This window comes from Thermomyces lanuginosus (genome assembly GCF_041956635.1).
Source record: "Thermomyces lanuginosus strain ATCC 200065 unplaced genomic scaffold VTN49scaffold_35, whole genome shotgun sequence".
NCBI lineage: Eukaryota > Fungi > Ascomycota > Eurotiomycetes > Eurotiales > Trichocomaceae > Thermomyces > Thermomyces lanuginosus.
Window position 1 is genome coordinate 1 of NW_027192369.1, and position 25,350 is coordinate 25,350.

At 49.7% G+C, this 25,350-nt stretch overlaps 11 protein-coding genes across 11 annotated transcripts; 5 read left to right on the plus strand and 6 right to left on the minus strand.

Moving 5' to 3' along the window:
- Positions 1–1,787: 1,787 nt before the first annotated feature.
- On the plus strand, positions 1,788–3,736 carry VTN49DRAFT_5434 (uncharacterized protein; the record flags this gene model as incomplete). The annotated part of the gene is made up of 11 exons (XM_069413491.1): positions 1,788–1,894; positions 1,950–2,105; positions 2,158–2,332; positions 2,383–2,476; positions 2,526–2,611; positions 2,659–2,789; positions 2,836–2,956; positions 3,011–3,107; positions 3,158–3,427; positions 3,479–3,563; positions 3,616–3,736. 11 exons carry the CDS (start codon positions 1,788–1,790, stop codon positions 3,734–3,736), a joined length of 1,443 nt encoding a protein of 480 aa, XP_069266157.1.
- A 1,229-nt stretch (positions 3,737–4,965) lies between these two features.
- On the minus strand, positions 4,966–7,314 carry VTN49DRAFT_5435 (uncharacterized protein; the record flags this gene model as incomplete). The annotated part of the gene is made up of 6 exons (XM_069413492.1): positions 4,966–5,684; positions 5,739–5,848; positions 5,899–6,363; positions 6,414–6,689; positions 6,737–7,128; positions 7,186–7,314. The coding sequence occupies 6 exons, from the start codon at positions 7,312–7,314 to the stop codon at positions 4,966–4,968; spliced, it is 2,091 nt and encodes a 696-aa protein (XP_069266158.1).
- Positions 7,315–7,884: 570 nt separating this feature from the next.
- VTN49DRAFT_5436 (uncharacterized protein) lies at positions 7,885–9,192 on the minus strand (the record flags this gene model as incomplete). The annotated part of the gene is made up of 3 exons (XM_069413493.1): positions 7,885–8,456; positions 8,510–8,926; positions 8,982–9,192. The coding sequence occupies 3 exons, from the start codon at positions 9,190–9,192 to the stop codon at positions 7,885–7,887; spliced, it is 1,200 nt and encodes a 399-aa protein (XP_069266159.1).
- A 1,322-nt stretch (positions 9,193–10,514) lies between these two features.
- VTN49DRAFT_5437 (uncharacterized protein) lies at positions 10,515–12,210 on the minus strand (the record flags this gene model as incomplete). The annotated part of the gene is made up of 5 exons (XM_069413494.1): positions 10,515–10,545; positions 10,615–11,304; positions 11,351–11,403; positions 11,465–11,721; positions 11,772–12,210. 5 exons carry the CDS (start codon positions 12,208–12,210, stop codon positions 10,515–10,517), a joined length of 1,470 nt encoding a protein of 489 aa, XP_069266160.1.
- A 655-nt stretch (positions 12,211–12,865) lies between these two features.
- VTN49DRAFT_5438 (uncharacterized protein) lies at positions 12,866–13,863 on the plus strand (the record flags this gene model as incomplete). Its single annotated transcript, XM_069413495.1, has 4 exons — positions 12,866–12,924; positions 12,977–13,516; positions 13,574–13,757; positions 13,807–13,863. 4 exons carry the CDS (start codon positions 12,866–12,868, stop codon positions 13,861–13,863), a joined length of 840 nt encoding a protein of 279 aa, XP_069266161.1.
- Positions 13,864–13,956: 93 nt separating this feature from the next.
- VTN49DRAFT_5439 (uncharacterized protein) lies at positions 13,957–15,078 on the minus strand (the record flags this gene model as incomplete). Its single annotated transcript, XM_069413496.1, has 2 exons — positions 13,957–14,844; positions 14,923–15,078. 2 exons carry the CDS (start codon positions 15,076–15,078, stop codon positions 13,957–13,959), a joined length of 1,044 nt encoding a protein of 347 aa, XP_069266162.1.
- Positions 15,079–16,409: 1,331 nt separating this feature from the next.
- Positions 16,410–18,309, plus strand: VTN49DRAFT_5440 (uncharacterized protein; the record flags this gene model as incomplete). Its single annotated transcript, XM_069413498.1, has 6 exons — positions 16,410–16,767; positions 16,824–17,248; positions 17,303–17,503; positions 17,555–17,908; positions 17,973–18,202; positions 18,261–18,309. The coding sequence occupies 6 exons, from the start codon at positions 16,410–16,412 to the stop codon at positions 18,307–18,309; spliced, it is 1,617 nt and encodes a 538-aa protein (XP_069266163.1).
- A 438-nt stretch (positions 18,310–18,747) lies between these two features.
- VTN49DRAFT_5441 (uncharacterized protein) lies at positions 18,748–21,292 on the minus strand (the record flags this gene model as incomplete). The annotated part of the gene is made up of 2 exons (XM_069413499.1): positions 18,748–18,878; positions 18,937–21,292. 2 exons carry the CDS (start codon positions 21,290–21,292, stop codon positions 18,748–18,750), a joined length of 2,487 nt encoding a protein of 828 aa, XP_069266164.1.
- A 645-nt stretch (positions 21,293–21,937) lies between these two features.
- Positions 21,938–22,727, plus strand: VTN49DRAFT_5442 (uncharacterized protein; the record flags this gene model as incomplete). The annotated part of the gene is made up of 5 exons (XM_069413500.1): positions 21,938–22,043; positions 22,107–22,347; positions 22,417–22,523; positions 22,583–22,615; positions 22,669–22,727. 5 exons carry the CDS (start codon positions 21,938–21,940, stop codon positions 22,725–22,727), a joined length of 546 nt encoding a protein of 181 aa, XP_069266165.1.
- An 884-nt stretch (positions 22,728–23,611) lies between these two features.
- Positions 23,612–24,119, minus strand: VTN49DRAFT_5443 (uncharacterized protein; the record flags this gene model as incomplete). The annotated part of the gene is made up of 4 exons (XM_069413501.1): positions 23,612–23,739; positions 23,794–23,905; positions 23,957–24,029; positions 24,082–24,119. The coding sequence occupies 4 exons, from the start codon at positions 24,117–24,119 to the stop codon at positions 23,612–23,614; spliced, it is 351 nt and encodes a 116-aa protein (XP_069266166.1).
- A 505-nt stretch (positions 24,120–24,624) lies between these two features.
- On the plus strand, positions 24,625–25,339 carry VTN49DRAFT_5444 (uncharacterized protein; the record flags this gene model as incomplete). The annotated part of the gene is made up of 4 exons (XM_069413502.1): positions 24,625–24,824; positions 24,884–24,899; positions 24,964–25,100; positions 25,156–25,339. 4 exons carry the CDS (start codon positions 24,625–24,627, stop codon positions 25,337–25,339), a joined length of 537 nt encoding a protein of 178 aa, XP_069266167.1.
- Positions 25,340–25,350: the final 11 nt, after the last annotated feature.

A 25,350-nucleotide genomic window follows, 5' to 3' on the forward strand; every position in this document is an offset into this window, starting at 1 on the left:
GGCAGCGGGCTCTAACATCCATGATCGTAGGTATCTGCGGTGTACCGAGTGTGTACCAGAATAACACTCTTCTGGTGCACTGACCCCTAGGCTCATACAATTGTATTGGCACCACTGCGTCACTTGGCCAATACCTATAGAAAGGGCAACGAAGATCCAGGTCAGTCGAGCTCCTGATTTGGGATCTGTCAGGAGCTTAGAATACGGGTCGCATTCTCCCTAGACAGCTAGGTTATAAGAATAGAACATTGAGTAATACATACAAAGAGAGGAAAAAGAAAGAACACAAGGCTGCGCACTACCTAAAGACCCAGAGCTTGCCTGACCCAGCTAGCTCAGATAAACAGCCATATGGTCTGGATAGGAGCTATGGATCCCAGTACGGCAAGTGCGTTGGCAAGCCTCTGAGCATTTACCTGCCTAAATCTTAAGTCGAATGCGGCCTTAGACTGCGGGTTTAACATTTCTCATTCCAGCCTCATTCAGTTCCTGTCGTGAGCTCCTCCTAGCTCCCTCGTCTCTCAAGATGTCCTGCCTGTTCACTCGGTCCACGGTCAGAAAGGGCCCGATAATAGGTGTCTCAGATATCTCCGGCACAAGTCATCCAGTACCTCTTGTTGAAAGTACATCCTTTCGACATTCGTCTCAAGAGTACACGACATGTCAGCGATACTACATCTCGTCATCTTGCCCTTGAGGGTGACGCAGCTGATATTGCAGGTGCCCGGGAAAAGGCGAAACTTCAATGGTGAATGGTTCTCGACAATGCTGGCATGTAAGGCCAGTAGTTTTGGGTTTAAAACAGTTCAGTTTCTCGTAATAGATTGAGCGCAACACAAAACAGATTTTGCCCTTTATCGTCGGCGAGATGATCCCAGTAGTAAGTACTTAGTGGTACTCCTGTGGTGCTTCCTTGTAGAACTCGCGGTATCACTAGCATGTACTAGTAGTACCGTGGCAGGTGCGGACGGAGGATGCTAAGTGGTTATAGCCACAGGAGTACTCCGTACTCTTGCCCTCTTTGACGATGGTTCCAGCTGCTCCGGGTGAAATGGTCAGTCAGGCTCTTCCTGTCTCGGTTCAATGGGGTTGACTTCACTCCGAAATTAGGCCAAGGTCACTTGATACGGCACCCCATCAATCTGCTGAACGAGCTGTGTCCTGGACTGGCATGTACAATTACGTATGGTGCACTTGTGCTTGATTCGAGCGGACTTTGGGGTGTTCATGGTTTGGGTGAATTGTGGTGGGGGATCTGCGGTGGGGTTACTCAAATAAAGAGCAATCTAACTAATCTAGGCTAGAATGGATTGCCAAGAGCGACGGCCAAGCTGGCCAGCCTGGGGAAGTGGGGAGCTTAGCTGAGCACAGGAGCCAACCACATGTAAGTTTGTAACTAACCTTGCCAGTTAAGGAACCAGGTGCTTCCTGTTTTTGGTGAATCTGCGAACAGACATGCAACGATGCAACAAAACACCCCAACAAGCACGGAGAGAACGAGTCGGACGGAGTGCTCGGGGTTAGTCCGAGACCCTAGGCTTATCCAACCTCAGCCACCACAATTGCCAATCCTATTAGAATTGGCCTCTGGAGTACGTGTTGGGGCTTGGGACTGCTACTTTGCACTTAAACGTTCATTCAGATTCGATAAGCCGGCCATTGACCCCTGTTCATCATGACTTCATGACCTTCAGCGGACGTCCATCAATTGTTCTTCCCCTCCTTTAGATTTCGATGGAAGAATAGGGACTGCTTTCACCGTTTGCGTGACACCTCCGAATACTACAATGTCGATAACGGAAAAGGTAGACGTTGAGCATTCCTCGCCGCAGATCGTCGCGGAGGATCAGGATCCCGCCGTCGTTCGAAAGGTTTTATTGAAAACCGATATCCGGTAGGAATGAAATAGGGATTTTTCTCGTGTCAAGTGCTCTTGCTCACTTGCTTAGTGTCCTCCCAATCCTCACCTTACTCTTCCTGTGCTCCTTCCTCGATCGCACAAATGTTGGCAATGCAAAGATAGTTGGTCTGGAGGAGGATATCGGAATCACTGACCACCAGTATGATATCGGTCTGACGGTGTTCTATCTGTTCTATATCTGCAGGTGTGTTATTTTTCCTTGCTATCACTGGAAGCGAACTAATGCAAGTCCTTAGTGAACTTCCAAGTAACTTGGTACTGAAGAAAGCGTCACCACGAGTATGGCTTCCTTTCTTGACGATACTCTGGGGCGCCATTACCGTCTGTCTCGGGTTTGTCAAAAATTTCGCAAGTTTTGTCGCTGTGCGAGCTCTCCTGGGCTTCGCAGAGGGCGGATTGTTGCCGGGAATGGTTCGTATTCGTCATTTGGAGTGGGATGCCGATTTCTAACCTCCCTATAGGTACTCTATTTATCTTGGTTCTACGCGCGGTCTGACTTAGCCGTGCGCATTGGACTGTTTTACACGGCTACTTCTCTGTCCGGCGCCTTTGGAGGTAAGTCCTCCAATAAAGGACACCGGAGACTCTCTTACTGACTGAATAGGACTCCTTGCACGTGGATTGGTTGAAATTGGACCCCGAGGGGGTCTCGAAGGTTGGCGTTGGATTTTCATTATAGAAGGGTTATTGGTGCGTGAATGGTATTTCGATTCAGTATTATTTTCTAACTGGTACAGACCGTCGTTTGCGGCGCTGTTGCTGCAATTGCTCTACCCAATAATATTGAGAGTGCCAAATACTTGACGCCTGAAGAACGAAAAGTTGCTCTTCAACGCATACGCCGTGATGATCCGCATAATACAGGAGAGTACGTTTCGTCTCGCAGAATTGCAATGCATTCCTAACGGCAACAGCGTTGAGAACGAGACATTTAAGGTTTCAGAAGTACTTCGCGGCATCAGGGACCTTCGGATGTGGCTCTCTGCTCTCGCCTACTTCAGCATCCTTGTCGGCTTATACTCGTTTGGCCTCTTTGTAAGTTTCGGAATGGTTGAAAGCTACATGTGGCAAGATTTTGACCATTGATAGCTTCCAACAATCATCAACGAAACTGGTCTTCCTTCCAACCCAAACGAGGCGCAGCTCTGGTCCGTGATCCCATACGCAGTGGCTGCTCTCTTTACAGGTATGCCGTTACCTTGATAAGTCGGAATCAAACAACTGAGATGTGTCAAGTCATCGTTGCCATTGTATCTGACCGCATTCGTCTTCGTGGTGTCATGATGCTGATTACGCTTCCTTTCGCCATCGCCGGCTACGCGGCTATTGCCAACATCACTGCACCTCGAATTAGATATGGAATGACCTTCCTGATGGCTACAGGAATGTATTCCAGTGTCCCTTGCATTCTTGTTTGGAACTCGAACAATTCTGCGGGTAGTTATAAGCGAGCCACCACTTCAGCCGTGCAGCTTGCTATTGCAAACTGTAGCGGCTTCGTTGCAAGTATGTACACGGAATTCTCAGAGATAGCAACGTGACTGACGTCTACCACAGCGTTTATCTATCCTGCCAGAGATAAGCCTCTATTTCGCCGGGGCCACAATGTGTCTCTCGGTTTGCTAGTTGCGGCGTGGTTTTTGTACGTTTCTATGTACCCCGTTTAGAGAAATCGGAACATTGACAAAAGATAGGATTTTGGCGAACGTCCTATACTGCGCAAAAATCAATCGGGACAAGCGCCTGGGCAAATATGACAAATATGCCGGTCTATGCAACGATGACCGTCATCCTGACTTCAAGCTAATGCTTTGACAAGCCAAACTATCAGATGAATTGCTGCTACTTATGGTACTTACGACTGCACACGTGTGATGATCTATTCTCTCAAGGAACGTTATCCGTCCCGTAATCTGAACTGTTCATAATAGTATTATCATGAATTGTTCTTTGCTGAACTCCCAACCGCCATATACTTCCTTAGCATGCCTTTTGCATGTTGACTATACATCCAGCCCCTCTTCGTGAGCGCTCCTTCCTGAACACACCAAATGCAGTACATATCAGAATAGTCCTGCTTGACACCCACCGTCTTTTCCGATTTTCTCTGCACCGCGGGTGCTCCACTGTTATCTACTAGTGGGCTTGGCTCAGACAAGTGTTTGAGCGCGCGGTCTGCTCGGCGACGTCAACCCCATACGACTCTTCCCGCTCTCTAGGAGCGTATGGGGGGCAAGCAAAAGGAACCCATGGATCAAATCAGCCACAGCTCGAGCATGACACAATTGGTATGAATGAGATACATGAGAAATGTGGACTTGGGTGTCGGGACTTTGTCTAGTGCGGTTGAAAGCTAAAGACGAAGCTGGCGGATAGGATTGAGATTTCTCAACGCCAAGGACGGGGCGAAACTTTAACGACCCGAGCGGACTGGACCGATCCGATACCTAAGATCCTGATCCATCAGATTTGTCACAATGCCCAGGGACCATCCAATCATTGGGCGGCCCAAGGATCAGGAACCAACGATGTGGAACGGAGTACATAATTGCGTGGAGTTGAAAAGCACCTAGTCTACCTCATGGATCCTTGGCATAAACTTTCGGCTGACGTCGGAAGTCTCCGGTCATGCATGGGGAGCTGGCCGAACAAACAAGCATGGAATTTTGGAGTTCGTCACAGTGGCAGGGGTATAGTTGAAGCTAGGCAAGGGCCTGCTCTATGGCAACCCTTGTCATCTTCCTGCATTGGCCTAACGTATCAACCAATTAGTGCACCTGTCAATTTATTGTCGATTGTTTCTCATCGAATCCTCGCAGTCACGATCAATTCCTAGTCTCAACAAGGGCTAAGGTACACATTAATGTTTCGAAGGCCTGTCGAATGCTTCATCTTCATTACGGCAGGTTGATCAGAGCTTCCTATGGCCTTATATCAAGCAAGTCCAGCATCAGAATGATTCTCATTGTATTCAAGACACACGATGATTAAGTACAGTACTGTTGAGTTGCTCCGTAGGGCGTAGGTCCTCGTGGCCCAATCTGTTAACCACGCATCTTGGGAACTTCGACCGCCCGTTTCAGCCGGTTCTCTCCCTTCTCGTATGGTTGTCCTGCTGTCTCCCGCGCCAAGTCATTTATCCATCTTCCATTTGGCTTTATCTTATTGCCCTTTGTGAACTCTGACGCAAGATATAGCCAGGACAATGTATTTCCGACTGTGCTGACTTCGTCGCTGACACTGGCAACAGCATTTCGAGACATTCTCTCGTACAGCTCGGTGTCGGTCCACAGTCTGAATAGGTCACGGGCCACAGCATCGGTGTCGCCAACGTCGACAATGAACCCATTATATCCGTCGATAACCTGCAGTGGAATACCTCCTGCCATTGTGACAATGACAGGTTTGCCTTTATGAATGGCCTCGGATACCTTCACCTCGAATCCTTCGTACGTCGACAGCTGCAAGACGATCCTAGCCTTTGACAGTAATGCGTTCAGAATCTGATCTGTTGGGCCCACTGCCGCAACGCAGATATGATTTTTAAGGTTTGGCAACTTGTCGTTAATGTACTGGTTAACGGCATCGTATATGAGACTTCCGTCCGGATCGTCGACCGACCCAGTGCCGCACAGCAGGAGTTTCGGTACTGTTGACACTTTTGAATCTCTCATCAAAAGATTGTAGAATTTGGCGTATGATTCTAGAACGTGGACGTGTCCTTTTGAGGGATCAAACCGGGCTATTTGAGCTATATATTGATCTGTAGAGAATAATCAGCCAACTGCTACTCCCCAGGAAAAGGTCGGCAGCATACCATCGGGATAGTCTATCGTGACCATTCGATTGTTCCTGCAGGTCATGTTGAACACGCGCCCATAGTAGGCCACATCCCAATCGCGCATGTTTTTATTCAAACCATCCAGCCTATCATGTGTTAAGAAAACCCTTCAATGTCATCTTGGGTCTAGACGCACCAATCTGTCGAAGCAGGTACATATCCCACAATTTCCTGAGGGACATTTGCCGGGACAAATGCTGATATTGGATGGCTGATAAACATATCCGCGAGTTTAATGCGATCCCAAAGCCATTCCCAAGCCTCCGCCTGTGGTGTGCCTGGCGTCCCAACAAGGTCACTTCGTATCTGAATATGACTGCGGAAGATAACGGGTCGGTCTGGGGCATAATGCTTTGCTATCGGAATCAGTCCTGGCATTTGCGGATCGTCGATGATGATAATATCAGCACCGCCGTTTTCTGGAGCCAACAGTGGACCCCCATTAGAAGTCCAGTATCGTTTGCTGTTGTCCTCAATCCAATCTGAGACGATTCTCTGGTGCTCCGGGGTGAAACGATCACATGGGTGAGAAACACCCTGAAGAATATTGTGGTTTGTCTTGGTGATACGGAACACACCGGGACGAGGTTTAGGAACGTACCTGGTTGTGTCAACTCATTGTGTCTTTTGCCACATGTAGCATCAACTTACCACTTTATATCTAATCCCATAACGGCACTAAAGCGGACAAGAGCATGTCTCATGAGTGCAACACCACCACCTTGAGGCGTAGCGCTGAAAAAAGCAATTTTCACTTTTCGATTTATGAGGTCGGATGCGTAGTATTTGACTGCTGCCCATGTTCTGTCATCCACACTCCTTTCATAATCTTCTAGCTCCGTCATGGAAATATGCATGCCTGCATCTACTTCAACCAAGCCGCGATAACCAACTTGCAGCAAAGGGGTGTTGTTTGGTCCGAAGAACCTAGGCCAATTAGCACCATATCATATTCATGGTGATCTTGCACTCACAGAATGCACTTTCGAGCCATAGATTCCGCTAGCTCATCAACACTCTTGACCTCCCAACTCACATGTCGTGAGTCACGGACAGGCTCATTTTGCTGCACCACGATAGGAACGATGTCAAGTTCAACCCAAAGTCGTCGAGCAAGATGAGGGCATCGTTCAGTGACCATCGATGGCATTGCGAGACCAATGAATTTCTCCATATGAGAGTCACTGTATTCCTGGAGCTGTTTGATAACAAAGTCTTCAATTTCCTGATGGACGTTCTTTCCCGCAGCCGCCGGGGGAAATCGATGCTCGATAAAATCGACCAGGTATGTCGTATCACGGACAGCAATTGCTACCACAGGACCGGAGTCGTGACAAGATCCCATTGCTACACCTGCATAGAGAGTCTGAGAATGGCTTGTTAGCGTTATCCAGATTCATGTCAGATGGTTCAACTCCCTCACCTGTAGGGGCGGTCCCGCCCAAGTTTTGTATTTCGCATGATGCCGAACAGCTTCTGTCTTGAACGTCGAAGCTCTACGTTCAAAACAATAGTTCATTTCACCCTCATCTCCCTGGACAAGCATTTTCATCTCTCCTGACCACTCTGATCACTGTCAGTCAACTTATTTGTTCCCTTTGTGGACGACGTCGAGCAAACTGTCAAATTGCTTGCTCTGCACAAATGTAGCTGTGTCCTATACATTCATGATCATGCAATTGCAATGACGCTCGCTATTCATATATATATATGGTGCACTAACTAGGTAAAAGAGCCCTCGTACTGGCTCGTGCAATAACTTGGCATTGATCGATTGTCTGATGGAATGACTTGGCTATGACGTCAAGATTCACTGGTAGTTCCCCTGGCCTAGGAGGACGGAGAATGCGGTTAGGATTGGGACATTGAAGCCCCAGTACGTACTCCACGCGGAGTACCTACTCTACAACCATCCATCCATAGGATCATGACGTCACTCGAAGAATCAAAGTCTTACTGCATGGGCACGGGGTGATTAGAATGTTTCAGGCGTTGAACTCATTCAAGTTGATTTGGGATACTAGTCCACTGGAAAAGTACATAGAAACCAAGGGATCATCCCGTCATGTTGAATCTTCCCTTCCGATACTTGTTGAAAGACCTCCACCCAAAACAAAACCTATCATAGTTCACCCGGCCAAATCTCATTAGCAATCTGACGAACCAACTTCAACTTATTGAACATTCCCTCTCGGGAGATGGCATTGCCACCATGATGGCTAGCAAAGCCACATTGTGGACTGACTCCACACTGGTTCAGCGCTTCCTGCACAGATATTCCGTTCCCAGCGGCAATCAATTCTGCTGCTGAATGGATGCGCTTCTTCATCTCCTCCTTATCCTCCAACGGGTCGAACTTGCTTGTCACCACACCCAAAATGACATTCTTGTTCGTTGGCAAGTGCTTCAGAGGATCGAATGTACCTGCCCGTTCCGTGTCGTACTCTAGGTAATATGTATCCACGTTCAATTCACGGAAGAGCTTCACGGCGATGCGATCATAGCCGCCTTCAGAGAAGTGCTTCGACTTATGGAAGTTACCGCGGCAAAGGTGCACCCCAACATGGAAGTCCTCTGGACGCTTCGAGATGCAGTCGTTGTACAGCTTGATGTACTTGTCCAAAAGATCTTCGGGTGTGCCCTTGTTGAGTGGGTCTTGAGCCCAGCCCGCAATCATCTTCTCGGAGCAGAAATCTACACCAGTCAGTAACCAATGTCCCATCCTGGAAGAAACGGGGTCGGCTTACAAGCCAGGTTCGGGTCATCGAATTGCACATTCCGGCAGCCTGCCTCGTACAGAATGCGCAATTCTTCTTGATAGGCTTTTGCAATATCGGCAAAATATTCCTCGTCCGAATTGTACGCATCTTTTGAATAGGCAACGCCTTCCTTGTATCGCATATGATACCAGTTCGGCGCAGGAAGCGTCACCTTGATATTCTTCACCTCCTCCGGTTTCACAAGACGAGCGATGAACTTGAAATCATCAACGTAGCTGCTGCCCACATGCTTGATCTTCCCTGTGCACACGACTGTCTCCCCAGGCTCAACCTTTTCCTCGATGAATGCGGCGACATCCGGCATATAGGGCCGGAACATATCGGCAGGCGGGTGCATGATCTTTGTGAAACCCTCGAGATTGGGGAAGAAGGAACCCCAGAACACTTTTACGGTCAGTCTACGAACAATACCCTTCGAAAAGACGGGGGAGTTGCATACTGTGTCGGCGGTACTCGCCATCGGTCACGGCCGGGAAGCCCAACTCAAGCTGCGTCTTCACAATGTCTTCGATGTCCTTATTTTCAATAGCTGTAAGCTCCGATTTGGGTGCCTTCCCTTCACGGACCTCCTCGCGTTTCTGCAAAAGAGCCTCCGTACGGAGAAGGGAACCGATATGCTCGGCACGGAATGGCGGGTTGCGGTGCGGCATTGTTCGACTTCGCAGAATTCGCGTTCCCAATTCAGAGTTTCTTCGGATGTGGCTGTGGTAGCTCTGTACTTAGTTCAGAAAATGTTCAGGAGTGGCTCTGGGGAGTCTTCTGGAACAGGAGAGAAGGGAAGAATTCCAACTGTCCACAGCACGAGGGGAATTGCACGGTGAGCCTCCGCCCCCTCCTCCTCCTCCTCGTCCGGGGAGGTTACCACCAGATCTCCAGAAAGTAAATTGCCTTCCCCACATATTGAAGCTTAAGAGCGTCGGGAATACTCCGTTGGCCATGTGCCTCAGGGCTCAGAGCCCTTAGGTAGATCCGGTGGAGCTCCACTCGCGCGGAACTGAGCTCGCGGCTGATCTGATCAATCAATCAAATGCCAGGGGTCATGTTATTAAGATTGGTAACTCTTATCTTAGCATCGAGCAGCAAGTTTCTGATTATCGTACTCTGCATGAGAACTTTCTACATATACCCATAATCGTGTTCTTTCTGATAATGTAGACGGTGGGATTGCCTACACAACTTTGTTTGAGAACCCACATATCCGCGTGGGGCCTAGAGCGCGAAACGTGACATTTGCTCAGACGGCCCTGCATAGGGCCATATGCGTGCTCTGTACTTTGCATCTATCACATGGATGCCATGCTTGTGGTCCCTACGGAGTATTTCCGACATCATATTAGTGCAAGGGTTGCGAGGACTGTGAAAAGTCGGTGACAAAAAAAGTATGGCATACATTAGTACCATCATCAACCTACACCTGAGCTAAAAGAGGGTAAATCCTGTAGCAAACGTGAATTGATATATTTGTTTTTTTTTTTTTTTTTTTTTTTTTTCCTCTCCAGATGTAATTCTAGATGAAGCGAACGGGGCATCTCGACACTTGAAAGGCAGAAAATTGATTCGCTAGTTATAAGTCTAGGAAGTACCACTTTGTACCAGATACTTACACTGGGAAAAGAAGCCTACGGGCTCTCCAGTAATTTCTACAACGACTGGAAACGCTGTCAATGCTATTGGCACTAAATAGACAAGATTTCGGCTAACGACTATGGATTATGCAATAACCGTTGCCGTCAATTTCGAGTCGACAAAACTGGAGGCATGTCCACTCTGAAAAGAAATCTGTCAGCAGTTTATAGTGCTGCTTCTTGACAATTGATTCCTTATTCTAGTGCCATGTTGACATGTCTAGAGCACATATTGTAGTCATGGATGGGTGAAATTTATGACACATGCTTGCCTCCCCAATATCTATCTCCTTCTGTGCTGTATGGGTACTGTGGCTGGGTATCAGAACATATAATAGGTATGAATTTTACACAGTCTCGATGTACCGCCTCACTTCCCTAAAAGCGAGTATAGTTAGATAATCCCTGTCCATTTTCATAGATCAATAGGGGAGAAAAGGAGCATACCAATCGGTAACCGCTTCCTGCCACAATGCCACCTCATGGTCCCTAGTGCCACTGAAATGATTGACGAACGCATCTCCGAGCACTTTCCTAGCGACGCTTTCGGGACGAGAGAATCGAGCGTTCGCTTCAGCGAGAGTCTTTGCCAAACGCTCTCCTTTGTCATTGACGCTACCCATGTTCTCGCCTTTGCCTAGTGGAGGGACTGGGATATCTAGCTTGTTCTCAATGCCATACAAGCCCAGCGCAAGGATTGCGGCTAGGGTGTAGTGAGTGTTAACATCTGCGCCCGGCACGCGCACTTCCAAGCGGGTAGCTTTAGGGCTGCACGTCGGTGGGCAAATCAGCCGAATTGAGGCCGTGCGGTGCTCCAAACCCCATGATACAGTGACCGGAGCCCAGAAATTCTCCACGAGCCGCTTGTACGAGTTGATTGTGGGCGCAAACAAAGGCATCACATCAGGCAAACCAACCAAGACGCCGGCCAGGAATTGTCTTCCGATATCGGACAAATGTGTCACCTCCGGGTACGGCGGAGATGGATCGGGAGTGTCGCGGAAGAAGAGGTTTTTCCCATCCTCGGAAACGAGAGATACATGCATATGGCCACTATTGCCAGGAAGTCCCTCGCGAGGCTTGGCCATGAATGTGGGCGTAATCCCGAATTTACTAGCGATCGATTTGACAACATACCTTATGTTATGTTAGCAATGAGACGCTAAAGGTGAGTGCAACGTACTTGAATAAGCAAGCTCGATCTGCCATCTCCCTGATCTCACGGAATTCGAGAGCCTGATACAGTCAGCTAAGCGATTGTAACCCATAAATGAGAGACATCACGGCGACAACATACGGCCTCAAATACACCCGGCCCACTCTCTGTATGCCATCCTTCGATGTTGCACGCGAACTTCCGGCACGATTCAAAAATATCGTAGTAATACTCTTGATTATGAACCGGTCGAGTGATGCTATAACCAAACATACCCTCCGTCAACGAAGGCAGGGACTCTACCGGGTTTCTCTTCAAAAAGGGAGCAGTCGATGAGGAAGAACGCTCGACATTGGGATCTGTTTGAGGGACGCGAAAGTGATAAAACTCAAACTCGGCTGTAGGAGTTAGCAGTACGATTCAACAGTAACTTGTGCATCAAACATACCGCCGGCCATTGCCCTGTACCCAAGTTTTTCAATCCGCTGGACGGCTGACTGAAGTAAACCTCTCGGACATACCGACAATGGTACCTTAGATTCTGGATCGAAGAAATTGACAAGGAAGAAGGGAACATTTCCCTCCCACGGGATGCGCCGAAAGCTGCTCAAGTCAGGAATGGCGAGGATATCGCGGTACCCATTCTCCTTATTGCTAATAGCCAACTCCCGAACATAAGTCCGATCATGCATGTCCCAACCAAAGATCACAGAGCAGAAACCAAATCCTGCGGTGGCGATGGAGAGAAACTTCTTTTTGGACACGAGTTTCCCTCGCAAAATACCGTCTACATCTATACCCGCTAGCTTGACTTTGTCGTCATGCTCGAGAATGGAAGCGACGTTGGATGGTGTAACCACCACGGGCTCCTCAATTGACGATGACATCGTTCCGGCGCGCACTGAGAAGGACCTGATGGTGGAATGTGAGGTAGAACGCAACGTTGACTGTGAAACGGAGGAGTAGTTGGCTTCGCAGCTATCAATCGGCGTTTTGTCATATGCTTGACCTTATCGGCGTCGCCTCCGTCGCGGGGTGATATTCTTGAATGATCAGGACCGAGGCGTCGGGGCTGATTAGGCTAGGTTACAGTGTCAACACGAGCGGGAAACGAGCTTCTCTGCGCCAAACTGCCCTGGCAGCCTTCCATTTGTCAATTCATCCCGAGGCGTTGCTGATAAGCATGATAAAGTTGCTCTAGTGTGGGTGTGTCAAATTCATATCAAGTAATGTCAATTGCAGAAATTTCACAGTATTTGAAACTTTCCTATTCAATTTATGGTTTAGCGCAATGTGGTTTAAGTTTTAAAATCGATTTTGAAAAGGAAGTTGTATCATTGCTATCGTGAAACTTATCAGGAGGGGTAACCAACGTGCATGCCCCGCAAAGTTCGAGTCTCCTCCCCTGTCTCGGCTTATGAACCGAATGGATGAGTCAACGGTATAGTAACTATCTCAGCAGCGAGATAAATATAATACGTCCAAGCATTGAGCTTTGAGCATTACGCGTCTGCATTGTGAACGTTTACGATTGCAATCCAAATGGCTGCTCCAAGAGGAAGGCTTCAGGGCAAAAACGCCATCATCACCGGTGCCGCAGGGTATGGGTTGAGTGTAATCATTTCCAATGCGTTCAATATTGACCGGACATAGTGGCATTGGCTTGGAGACGAGCATCTTGTTCGCGCGTGAAGGCGCATCCGTCCTGATGGCGGATATCTCGGAGGCCGCCCTTGCTAAAGCTCTCGCAAAAGTCAAAGAAGTTGTGCCAGACGCCGTTCGTGTCGAAACATTCAAATGCGACGTATCAAAGGAATCTGAAGTCAAAGCTTTGGTGGAATACCAAGACAGCTGGGGCGGAACTGACGTCATGTTCAACAATGCCGGGATCATGCATGCTGACGATGCCGATGCGATCGATACCCCAGAGCATATCTGGGATCTGACGCACAACATCAATGTCAAAGGGGTTTGGTATGGATCGAAGCATGCAGTGCTGAGTTTGCGTCGGCACAAGAAAAAGAAAGGCAGCATTATCAACACAGCGAGTGTTGTTGCGTTGGTGGGAAGTGCAACACCCCAGTTGGCGTATACTGCGAGCAAGGGTGCTGTGTTGGCGATGACCCGCGAATTGGCTATCGTGCATGCCAAAGAGGGTTATCGATTCAATGCGTTGTGCCCGGCCCCTTTGAAGTACGTCTAGTTCTATTATAGTCCCTTTACTGTCGATGGCATTACTAACCCATGCAGCACCCCGCTCTTGCAAGACTGGCTAGGTGATGACCAAGCCAAGCGGTACCGTCGCGAGGTCCATTTCCCTACTGGGCGTTTTGGCGAGGCTATTGAGCAGGCGCATGCGGTAGTGTTTTTGGCTAGTGATGAGAGCAGCTTTGTCAACGGCAGCGACTTTGTTGTAGATGGCGGGATGACCAAGGTAGGTTTCCTGGCGTATTTTCTTCTTCCTGCGAACTAACAAGGTACAGGCATATGTTACTCCGGAGGGACCGGCCACTGAGGCTCCCAAGAATCTCGGCCGATGATCCATTCCATTGATACCATAACTGGATGGTTGCCCGTGTCTATTGGTCTATTATTAAGGAGTAACTGCTATGCACAAAATAGAAAGAATCCACTCAAATTGGGATCCCCAATTGCGCCAAAAATCGAGTATTTCCCAGCTCTTCCCACTTTCGTCTATCTTCGGGGCCACGGATAGCTGGGATTCCCAGCATTCCTACGGTGCTGGTACCGAACGGCCCGTCAGGTGGCCCAGCTGTAACCCTAGGAATGAGTGCTATCCACTCACGACTCATAGCCACATTGTAATCGCTCCCCGGATCATTCCCAGCCTCAGCATGCGCCTTACGAGTGAGAGCAAGAAGTTTGTCATGCATTTCGATAATTGTTTCGGTTGACGCGTGAGGCGGAATGCGCAAAACAAAGTGCTTGAAAGGGACGTTTGGAATATTGTCCGCAACCTCTGTGCTAGAAGTGGCCCTTGCCGGCCAAAAGTTAGCTGCTTTGCCATGAAAAGGCGCCAAAGGTGGCGCAGGAAAAATCTGAAGATGCTTGTGGCCTTGGGAGGAACCACCGTTCACTCCCCGATTGTACATTGCTAGTGGTTCAAAGGAGTGGTAGGCGTTCAACAAAGCCCAAAGAGCGGCAATGTCATCAGCATCCAGATCATCAGATTGCAAGGCAAATTCCTTTGTAGGAATTACAAGCATTGGTCGGTAAATGCAGAATTTGTTCAGCATAAGACGATGATGTTGGCCGACGGAATCGAGGATGACTTCTTCGGGCTTAGGGTTGATAAAAGGACCTTTTGGAACGCCAGTGTCGGGGGACGGGGAGGCAGACGATGATGCCGATGGGGAGGATGAGTCACTGCCGTCATTTTTGGGCCCTGTTGATGGTGTGTTGGACCGAGACGTCTGTGTCGAGTGATTGCTCCTGCGACCTGGGTCATCTGGGGGCAGAACGGGTTTCTTTTGCAGGAAAGGTACGGTGCGAAATTCAATCTGGATAAGACGAAAGATGTCAGAATTAGCTTCACCTTGGAGCTTTGTTGCTCCAAAACTCTGCAATTGCACACTTACCAAAAAACCATCATCCAGGATTTCACCAGGTTCTGTTTGCTCATCATAGAAGATTTTTCCAATGCTTACCAGTTCGTCGAACTGGGCATAGGTCCGTTCTTCCAGATCTGGAGGAAGAATGATTTCCTGGATCTTATGGTTGCTCGGTTTTTCCATATTTGTCTTGTGCGTAACCTGACAAGCTCTGAAAGCAGGGAGTGTGCTCGCTGGCTTGTGAAGGTCCTCGGCTCTGTCGTTCCCCCAGGAAATCTCTTGGCAGGGCATCCGGTAAAGGGCCTGTAACATTACACTCTCACGAGCATGCTGCTCTTACTATTGCTATTATTTACCAGTCAAAACAGGTCCAGGTGCCTGGTTGACCCGTTGAAGTGGCTTAGATGAATGAGCCTACCGTCATATAGGCCATGTATGATTACACAAATCGTCCAGAGAACTCGGAACGCGATGTCGAGAATTGAAGTGAGGTAGTCCTATAATCTATCACCCATCTTCAAGCATACTAGTGCCATTTTGGTTGATTCCTGTAGAGTTACTACGGATTCGGGAAAGCCAAGCTCTAGTCTAGGTGTGTGTTAGTGACTGACCGGACTGGTAATTTTCACAAACGGTTAGCTGGTATGACAGCATTGAACTTGAGGCGCATCATACAGCGACTCCGGACACATCTGACGAATATCGACGCCGATCCCGGCGGTCGGCATCCCTCCGGCATCACGAAAACTAGATCAAGTCGGATCGATGCACATCAGGTTACCCGCGGAAAACTGGGGGTATGACATCAGCGCGACATCAGTTCCCGCGGCTGGCTGGGGTTCGGCCTTGCGGAGATGCTCCATTCTTTCGACCCCAGGTCCAGAACTACTGATAAACGATGATGGTGAAGTACGAGAACTGTAAAGTAAGGTAAAGGTCACGGGGATAGGAGCTCCAGCAAGAGGATACTACGGAGGAACAAAGGTAACATAGCATAGGGTCCGTCAATTGCTTCATTCTGGACAAACATATTATAAACCCATGACCCGTAAGGTCCAAGGTTATGTACACTCCCTCACGCAATGGACACTGGACAGGGTTGTCGGTTCGAGTTGATCTCTCTCCACGGTAGTTCCCGCGTCACATGCTCGGCCTTCCGAATGTGCTTATCATAGCTGTGTCCGAGAAAACCAATCATGCTGCTGTTTTCGGCCGAGATGGTTGCAGACTGGCAGCTCAAGTTGACCTACCTGTCAAGAAATACATCACATTCCCGGTTCTGAATTCATCAGGATGTGTAGAGTCATCCGAGGCTACATTGTGATTGGATTCCCCAAGGTTCGATTGATCCTTGTAACCGCGGCTACGGTGCGCGTCGGACCACTGACGTAGACATATTTAAGCTTGCTCCTTTTCTCCGGCCGAGGACGTGCTTGGATTGTATTTATATCAGGCAGGCGTGGAAAGTCTAGTGTTGTTGAGTTTACGACGAAGTCACGGATACAACCGCAATCATGACTACGGAAACGCAAGCGCAAGGCGTGGCCATCTTGGGCCCTGTCAACAACGAGGCACGAAAGATCCTGACCAAGGAGGCAGTTACCTTCTTGGCTCTGCTGCACCGCACGTTTAATGCCACCCGGAAGGATCTGCTACAACGCCGACAAGCTCGCCAGGCTGCGATCGACAATGGCGCCCTGCCGGATTTCCTTCCAGAGACCAAGCATATCCGTGAGAATGATGCCTGGAAAGGAGCGCCGCCAGCCCCAGGTCTCGTGGACCGCCGCGTTGAAATCACCGGGCCAACTGATCGAAAGATGGTGGTTAATGCCCTGAACTCGGACGTTTCGACGTACATGGCGGATTTTGAAGGTCAGTTTCTCCTTTGGATGTGCGGCAGCATGGGATGTCCCTGCTGACTCTAGCAGACTCCAGTGCTCCCACGTGGGAGAACATGATCAACGGCCAGGTCAACCTCTATGACGCCATTCGGCGACAGATCGATTTCAAACAGGGCAACAAGGAGTACAAGCTGCGGACCGATCGAAGGTTGCCGACGCTGATTGCTCGTGCACGAGGCTGGCACTTGGAGGAGAAGCATTTCACTGTCGATGGAGAGCCAATCTCCGGCGGCCTCTTCGACTTTGGTCTCTACTTCTTCCATAATGCGAAGGAGCTGATCAAGCGTGGCGCCGGCCCCTACTTCTATCTGCCCAAGATGGAATCCCATTTGGAAGCCCGGTTGTGGAATGATGTGTTCAATTTCTCGCAGGACTACATTGGCATTCCTCGAGGAACCATTCGTGCCACAGTTCTCATTGAGACAATCACTGCTGCTTTCGAAATGGACGAGGTACGGCTTTCGCTCTCCGCCGTCATATCTGCAAAATACTGATTGAAGTTGCAGATCATTTATGAACTTCGGGAGCACAGTTCGGGACTCAACTGCGGCCGATGGGATTACATCTTCTCGTTCATCAAGAAGTTCCGCCAGAATCCTAAATTCGTTCTTCCCGACCGTTCGGCGGTGACCATGACCGTGCCCTTCATGGACGCTTATGTGCGCCTGTTGATCAAGACCTGCCACCGCCGCGGTGTTCATGCTATGGTTAGTGCACTTATACAACTCCGATTATGGATAACTGACTAACAATCCTAGGGTGGAATGGCTGCTCAAATCCCGATCAAGGACGATCCCAAGGCCAACGAGGCTGCCATGGAGAAGGTGCGGGCAGACAAGCTCCGTGAGGTCCGCGCTGGCCATGACGGCACCTGGATTGCCCATCCAGCTCTGGCGCCGATTGCCAATGAGATCTTCAACAAATACATGCCTGGGCCAAACCAGCTGTTTAACCGTCGCGAAGATGTCCATGTGACTCGTGATGATCTTCTCAACACCAATGTGCCTGGATCCATCACTGAGGAAGGTATTCGCCAGAACTTGCGCATCGGCTTGTCTTACATGGAAGGCTGGCTGCGCGGCATTGGCTGCATCCCCATCAACAACTTGATGGTGCGTACACTCCCATTCTGTGAAGAAAAAAAAAAATGGCAAGTAGTACTAACAGTTGGTGCAGGAGGATGCTGCTACGGCGGAAGTCTCCCGCAGCCAGCTTTGGCAGTGGGTTCGCCACAACGTGACAACTGCCGAGGGCAAGAAGGTCGACAAGGCCTACGCTCTGCGTCTGCTGCAGGAACAGGCGGACCAGTTGGCACAGAAGGGTCCAAAGGGCAACAAGTACCAACTCGCGGCTCGGTATTTCGCTACACAGGTCACTGGAGAAGACTATGCAGACTTCTTGACAACGTAAGTTCCCTGTTGCGAGTTGTACCTCCTTCACCTTTTGGTCTAACAAATACCATAGGTTGCTGTATGATGAGATTTCGTCCACGGAAACTGCTGCGAAGCTGTAATGGCCGGCGACAAAAATGTGACAATACCTTGATCGACGAGCAATCAATCATGTCCCAAAAAATATCACAAGTGATTAATGATCAGCATGTTTGGTTATTCAACGCTTATGTGCAGTACAGAAACCGAATATGATCTAGTTTATATGTACTTTGTTGAGATATGAACAGTATCTTACACCCCTGAAATGGAACAATCAAGCACAAGAAAATTGAGATCAGGTATTTCCCGATCTCATGAGAAGTCAAATATCATCACAAGAAACCAAAGCATCCCATATACCAAAAAAGTGTATCACGAAACAAATCCGGGTCATTTTATGTGCTCCCAAACATTTCAAAGCGATGCCATGCCTCAAATCATTAAAAGACAAAACTCCGTAAAAGGTGGTAACATAGCACCGCATTTCCTCAAATTGTATGCAAATTCGGCTAGCGAATTCACATAACGACGCAATCACCATCGCTCTCTTTCGTAACGGCCGATCGAGAGAGTCGTGTCTTTTCCAGTCGGCGCGCATTCCCTCTGTTCAGTTCTTCAAGTCGCTCTCGAGCTTTGGGGAAATTTTGAGCTGTTGTTGCTGTTAGTACAGTGTGCAAAGACCACCGGCTTGAAGGAGGGAGACGTACATGCTGCTCGCCAGTACCATCGCTTCGCATCTTCCAAGTTCGGCGGTACACCAATGCCAACCTCGGTGAAATATCCCATCGCATACTCGGCCTTTGCAAGACCAGACGACGCAGCTTTGCGTGCCCAGAGATAAGCTTCCGTATCGCTCTGCTGCAAGATTCCCTCCGCGCCTGTCAAATACCATCCACTTAATGCCAGCTCAGCTTGATGCTCGCCCTGCGCGGCTGCCCGTGTGTACCAGATAATGCTCTGTCGTGCATCGATCGGACAGCCCAAGAGTCCGTGTTCGAATGATGCGCCTAGCCGGTACTGAGAGAATTTATATCCAAGATTCGCGGCCTGGGTAAAGAGTTGCAATGCATATGCCTCATCGCGAATGACAACATCGGAATTACCGGCACTCTCATAGAGGAGAGCCAATTCGTGAAGAGCATGTGGGTTTTCCTCATCTGCTCGCTCTGCTGCCCGCTTAAGCCATGTGACGCCTTCACGGGGGCTCTTTTGCTGCCCTAAAAGGCCCTTCAGCAGAATGACGCCCATCTTGTACATTGCCGGCGTGTTCCCGAGAGCCGCAGCACGGCGATACCATTGCACCGCTTTGAGTGCATCTCGTCTTGTTCCGCCGCCCTCTTCGTAACCCAGCTCGCAGCATACAGCCGTTCGATAAGCTGCTTCAGCATGACCAGCCTTGGCTGCGGATTGGTACAAAGGGAAAGCCTCCTTCGGATCGATAGGCAAGCCTAGCGCACCCGTTCCATAGCAGTCAGCCATGTAAAACATCGCCTCCGGGTATCCATGGTGCACAAGTTTCTTCACGATTTTGTGTGCATCGTTTACGTATTTTTCTCGGATTTTATTACGTGCGCGAGGATCACCCCGTGCTTCCTCGTCGACGAGCACAACCGACGCTTCAGCTAGCTTCTTTGCGAGGGTCAATTGCGTTTCATAGTCGTCCGGTTTACTCCGAACGGCCAATTCCAACCGTTCAATTTCCAAGCGCGTTACCGGTTTCGACGCCGAGTCGCCAGAGGCATTTGGTGAACCCGGCTGGGATGAGTGATCCGTGCCGGCTTGCGGTGCGGCATTGCTGTACTGACGAATTGGAGGTGGGGGTCCTTGAGGGGAGGAGACATGATCTGGATGCGCGCTATACGGCGTTGGGTGCGCAGGAAGGGAGTCAGGATGCGGCTCCGGATCCTGATACATGTCCGGCTGGTAAGCTCGGAATGACTGCGGCTCATCAATACCACCAGGAACGGAATTGTAGGACTCTGGCGACTGTACATGGGACGAGTTCTGAGACGTATTCGTTGGCAGGTCAAATTGGAAGCCGGCATTCTCGAATTGATTCACCGGAGTCACCGGAGTCACCGGAGTCACGGGAGAGTTTGGTGGCCGATACGCCTTATAAGTCACAGTGTTTCCACCCGACGGCTCGGTCGACTTGGAGTTGGAAGCCGAGTAGTCATCCTCACGATGATTCTCTTTCGAGGACGCACCGTCAAAGTTTGGCATGTCTAACTCGTCTTCGTCTTCCTTGTCCGGTTCATCGAAGTAGCTGGCGAAAACGTTGTGGTGGACGTATGTACTATATGTCTTGTACTTCATACTGGGATCCGACTTCTCCTTATCGGAGAGAGAAGCTGACTGCGAATCATAATCGGTGACTTCCTGGTATGTCGACTGCCCAGGATACATCGGTGACTGATGAGAATAATCTCCTCGCGGGCCCGGATTGGTCGCACTTCGCTGGGGCCCTCTGGGAGGCGGAGGTCCCGAGGCATCAGTATAGGCTCGCCGGGGGGGCCCATATCCATCCGGTGCATTATAGCCGCCACTTTGTGGACCAGTTGGCGTCCTGGAGGGTATTGGCCGGATAGCATTCGACGTATGCGGACGATCTGGTACTTGTGATCCAAGGTTCATATTTTCCATCTGGTTCGCTAGGCCATAGTCATCGGAGCCCCTTCGCCTCCTCGGGGGCCCGCCGGACGGCGGATAGTCTGAATATGAGTTAGAGTAGTTCCCATCGTCTCTGTAAGGACCCGGCATGCCCGGCCGCTGTCGGGGATGCGGCGGAGGGCGGCCCATATGTGGTGGAGGTGGTCCTCGACCGCGCGACGGTGGTGGCCCTCGTCCACCCGGATATCCGCCTCGCGGCGGCGGACCATGAGGTCCGGGCGGATAAGGGCGTGACCGAGGTCCCGGCGGCGGCCCATAGCCACCAGATCTGGGGTCAGCAAAGTTGCCTCTCGCAGGATCCGGAGGGCCCTGGCGATAATGATCGTTGGATCCAGGCGGCGCCCCGTGTGGGGGTCCTCTCATCGGTGGCGGGCGATGCTGCGGATATGCCATGGGATGTTGCTGTGTGAAGTTTAAAACATTCGCAAAATCACGCCGGCTATTCAGCAGGGACGGTTAAATGAGTCGGGAGGTGTTTGCGATATCGAATACACTGTTCGACAACGGAGGACAGGTGCGACACTGCAGTGCGAATCTATTAGCCACTTGTCGAGTTCAAAAGAGGGGAGAATAGACTAGCCTGTTGTGACAAAGTCGCTGTCAAATGTTATGCTTTAACCTAGAGAACCAAGGACACACAAAGACATTAAGCATGGAGACTCGAAACGGGGTAGACCAATGACCGACGCGCGGTACCTTGCTCCAATTGACGATCTGCTGTGGCCTTTGTTAGCGCAAGACATTCATGTTTTAAAGCGCTCGGGGGGTCGTGCGTGCCGTGTCGGGCGAAGCCGTAGAGTATTGTTGTGCATGACATGAGTCCACAAGAGCTGACAGCAGAAAAGAAGCCAGCCCTGCAATCTTGTGGTGACTGTTCAATATTAAAGATGTTTTGTTCATTAATGCGATTTTTAATATGGAGAACAATGGGGCAAGTGCTCCATGGTTCGCGCATTTCTCTAAGGGACACGGCGAACGACATGCGCTTGTGTCGAACAATACGGGATAGTACTGTACTCGTACGAGTATGGTCTCCGTATGGAATCCCGTACCGTAATTTTGATTTGTCGGACCCTGGCCAACGAGGGGCGTCCGAATCCTCCAACCGTTCAGCTCTGCCGTCACTCCGTACTTACCATTCGGGGTTAGGCAGATTTTGAAGCAAAGCCAAGAAATTTGCAAATACGCTGACCACCGTCTTGAGAAGGAAACGAGACATTCCCGACTCCGAATCTCCGACAAATACATCATCGGAATATCCTCGCCAAATCAGCTGTGATATTCATCAATTGGACCACCCGTTCGGTAGTTCGAGTTCTGCCTTCGCTCGCGGCCGGGTCGATCGCGACAAAGTCCTCCATCATGTCCGCCAAATACGCGTTCCACACGAGCTTGAAAGAGCTTCGATTCCTGTTCTGCCAGACATCTCCAGTCAGCGAAGCCACACGGTGAGCTTCACTTTATGCTTTCCATTGGTGAGACAGAATTGAATCGGACTGATCATTGTCAATCGATAGGTCGTTTCTGAAGCGGGCATACCCCACCATGAAGAAGAACAACCCATACGTTCCCATTCTCATCCGAGAGGCATCAGGGACAGAGCCGAGAGTCTTTGCGCGATATGGTGAGTTTGCTTCGCTTCAATACAGGCGAGGGTCCGGAGTTGCTGACCGGGTCGATCAGATTTTGGCAAAGAGAAGCAGGAATCGTTGTCTGGTGAGTTCAACTGTCTTCCTGCGCTAGGATGGATAGGATTCTGACGTTAGCAGGCCTGACGGATAAGGAGATCGAGGAAAAAGTCACGCAACTTGTCAAGAACTCGATATAATAGACCTCGTTGCTGTGCCGTTACTGCTCACAGTGTATAATGGACGTGCATGTTCAAATGAATCTGCATGAGAACCGTATCACAAGCCGATTTGAATGATACACCATTGGCGATCTCACGTCTGTACAAAAATGGGGACTTTCTTCTCTGGCGTGAACACAATTATTTCACGAGATCCATGCCAACAGCATCTAGTTCTGCATTTTGTCTGAGGATCGAATACTACCTGGTTCAGCATTGCTTTTGTGGAAGTTGCTCGGCATTTGAGGATAACTCCTCCTCAAGATGCCGTGCCTGCTCACCATCTGCTTGATTCCTGTGTCGGTCAAACTCTTCATTCCTTTCCCAAACTAGCAACTTGCCCATGTATGAGAGGTTTCGAGTATTGCGTTGGAGCCCGTAGGAAGCCGGGAACTGGTTTGACCAGTTGTACAGCCAACATTTTTACTCCTGAATCTATTCTAACAGGTGAAATTTTCACCCCTCGACTGTATCTATTGTAACAGAACATGGAATTGCTGACGCCCATCAAAGACGATTATCGGGCTTAGCCTTCCTGGTGGCATCATGGCGAAACATATGTATATATACACTGAGCTGGCATTAAAGCACGAAGATAATGGAATGGGGATTTCAAATCATTCACCTACCTACTGTAGTTAGCGATCAGAGCTCAAGGTCTTCAAGAGAATGAGCTCAGCGGACCAAGGCTCGGAAAAGTACGTACAGTTCGCTGCAGGAATGATAGGCATAGATGTATACACAACCTGGATTTGGTCCAGTCCTTTCATGTTCCAAAACGAATTCTTTGCGGTCACTACCTTCGGGCATGGCAGCGACTCGATGCATGGAAGGCACTGAGCATTGCAGGAGCAAACCAAATATTATTTTTCGCCTTGTAATTCTCTTCTCATCGCCTCTCGTTGGATACGCTCTTCTTCTTGTGCACGTGCGCCCCTGGCAGCTGCCTGTGCTCTTTCAAGCTCTTGTTGCTCTTTGGCCGCAAACCAGACTACCTCAACTTGTAAGCAAAAACACAACAATCATCCATAAATAGGGAACCAACTTGATTTGTCGGACTTGGACCATTGCTTCAATCGATTCACGTACTCGTCAAATTCTCGCTCTCGCCGCTCACGATTTTCCAAACTCTGCTTTCGTAGCTCTGGGTTGTATCTCTACATTCGAAGGAATGAGCAGCTGACTTTCACTCATCAAACAGATCTCACCTGAATCAGTTCTTCCTCTGTTGGGCGAATTGATTGCACAAATAGAGGGCCGCCGACACAAACAACTATGCCGCTAAATGCGAGTAAGAAAGTGCTCAGCAAGAAACGTACTATCATTCACTCACACGCCCGTCATCTTCAGCCAAGTGCCAACTCGAGACATGGCGGAGGATCGACTAGTCTTACAACGATGAGGTCGTCAATTGATTGACAACTACCAAGCCTCGTCATAAGACGTCGCTGCCATGGTCCGTCGTAGTTCTTAGCACGTGAGTTTAACAAGCACCTGCGGAATGAGGCGCTAATTCTTGTGGCGGTGCAATAAGTATGTGGCTGATCCCAGATGGTTCGCGGACGTTACGGAGAATTTGGAATTTTGTTGGTAACATCAAGTGCTTCGTGGCCGTAAGTTACCTGCCTTCTTCGATCGCTGGCATGCACGGAGTTAACCGGAGTTCAGAACGCGCGGACCACTCTCCGTTGTCGGCACGGAGTTCCTTGCAGTTTGCCTCTGAACCCTGAGGTCAGAAAAAGTGAGCAATCAATCTTCTCCGCGCCCGGAGTAGTCGGAGACTGAAATCGTCCATTATCTAAAAACTCCCCGCTCAGTCTTCTACAGTCATTCTCTATTTTTCATTTTCTACGTTTCCGTCCGTCCCTTGTCCATAATGTCGCACCGAGTTGGCTTGCGATACCTCCAAAACTTCCGCACTGCATTTCGTCATTCTCCGGCCACTTTTCGCCAAAATGCGATTCGGGGCGCCCGATTTCAGACGACTGATGCGAGTGCTGCCAGTGCGGAGAAACCACAGAATGTGTTCGTGAAGCTGTGGAATAGCCCTGTTGGATTGAAAACCGTCCACTTCTGGTATCTACATTCATGCATGGTCCTTGCACTCAGATGGATTGACGCTAACATTGCTTTAGGGCTCCCATTATGAAGGTCAGTTCCGCTCTTTGTCTCCAATGTCGGTAGGGTTCGCGATCAGTGCTCAGTGACGATACAGTGGGGACTTGTGCTTGCCGGAATCTCGGACATGATGCGACCAGCCGAGAAGTTGTCTCTGACCCAGAATCTGGCACTGATGGCCACCGGCGCCATCTGGACACGTTGGTGTCTCATCATCAAGCCGCGCAATCTTCTGTAAGCAACTGTTGGGACAATGGTTTCGGTCTTCATCGACTAATGCTTTACACAGTCTCGCCGCGGTCAACTTCTTCCTCGCATGCGTCGGTACGACGCAAGTGACCCGGATATTCCTGCACGAGCGTCGCAAACATCACGGTTCTAGCAAGGAGGCCGCAAAGGACATCGCGAGCGACACTAAGGAATCAGCCAAGCACGTCGTCGAAAAGGTCGAGGGGGTGGTCAAATCTTCCTGAGCCTATAAACC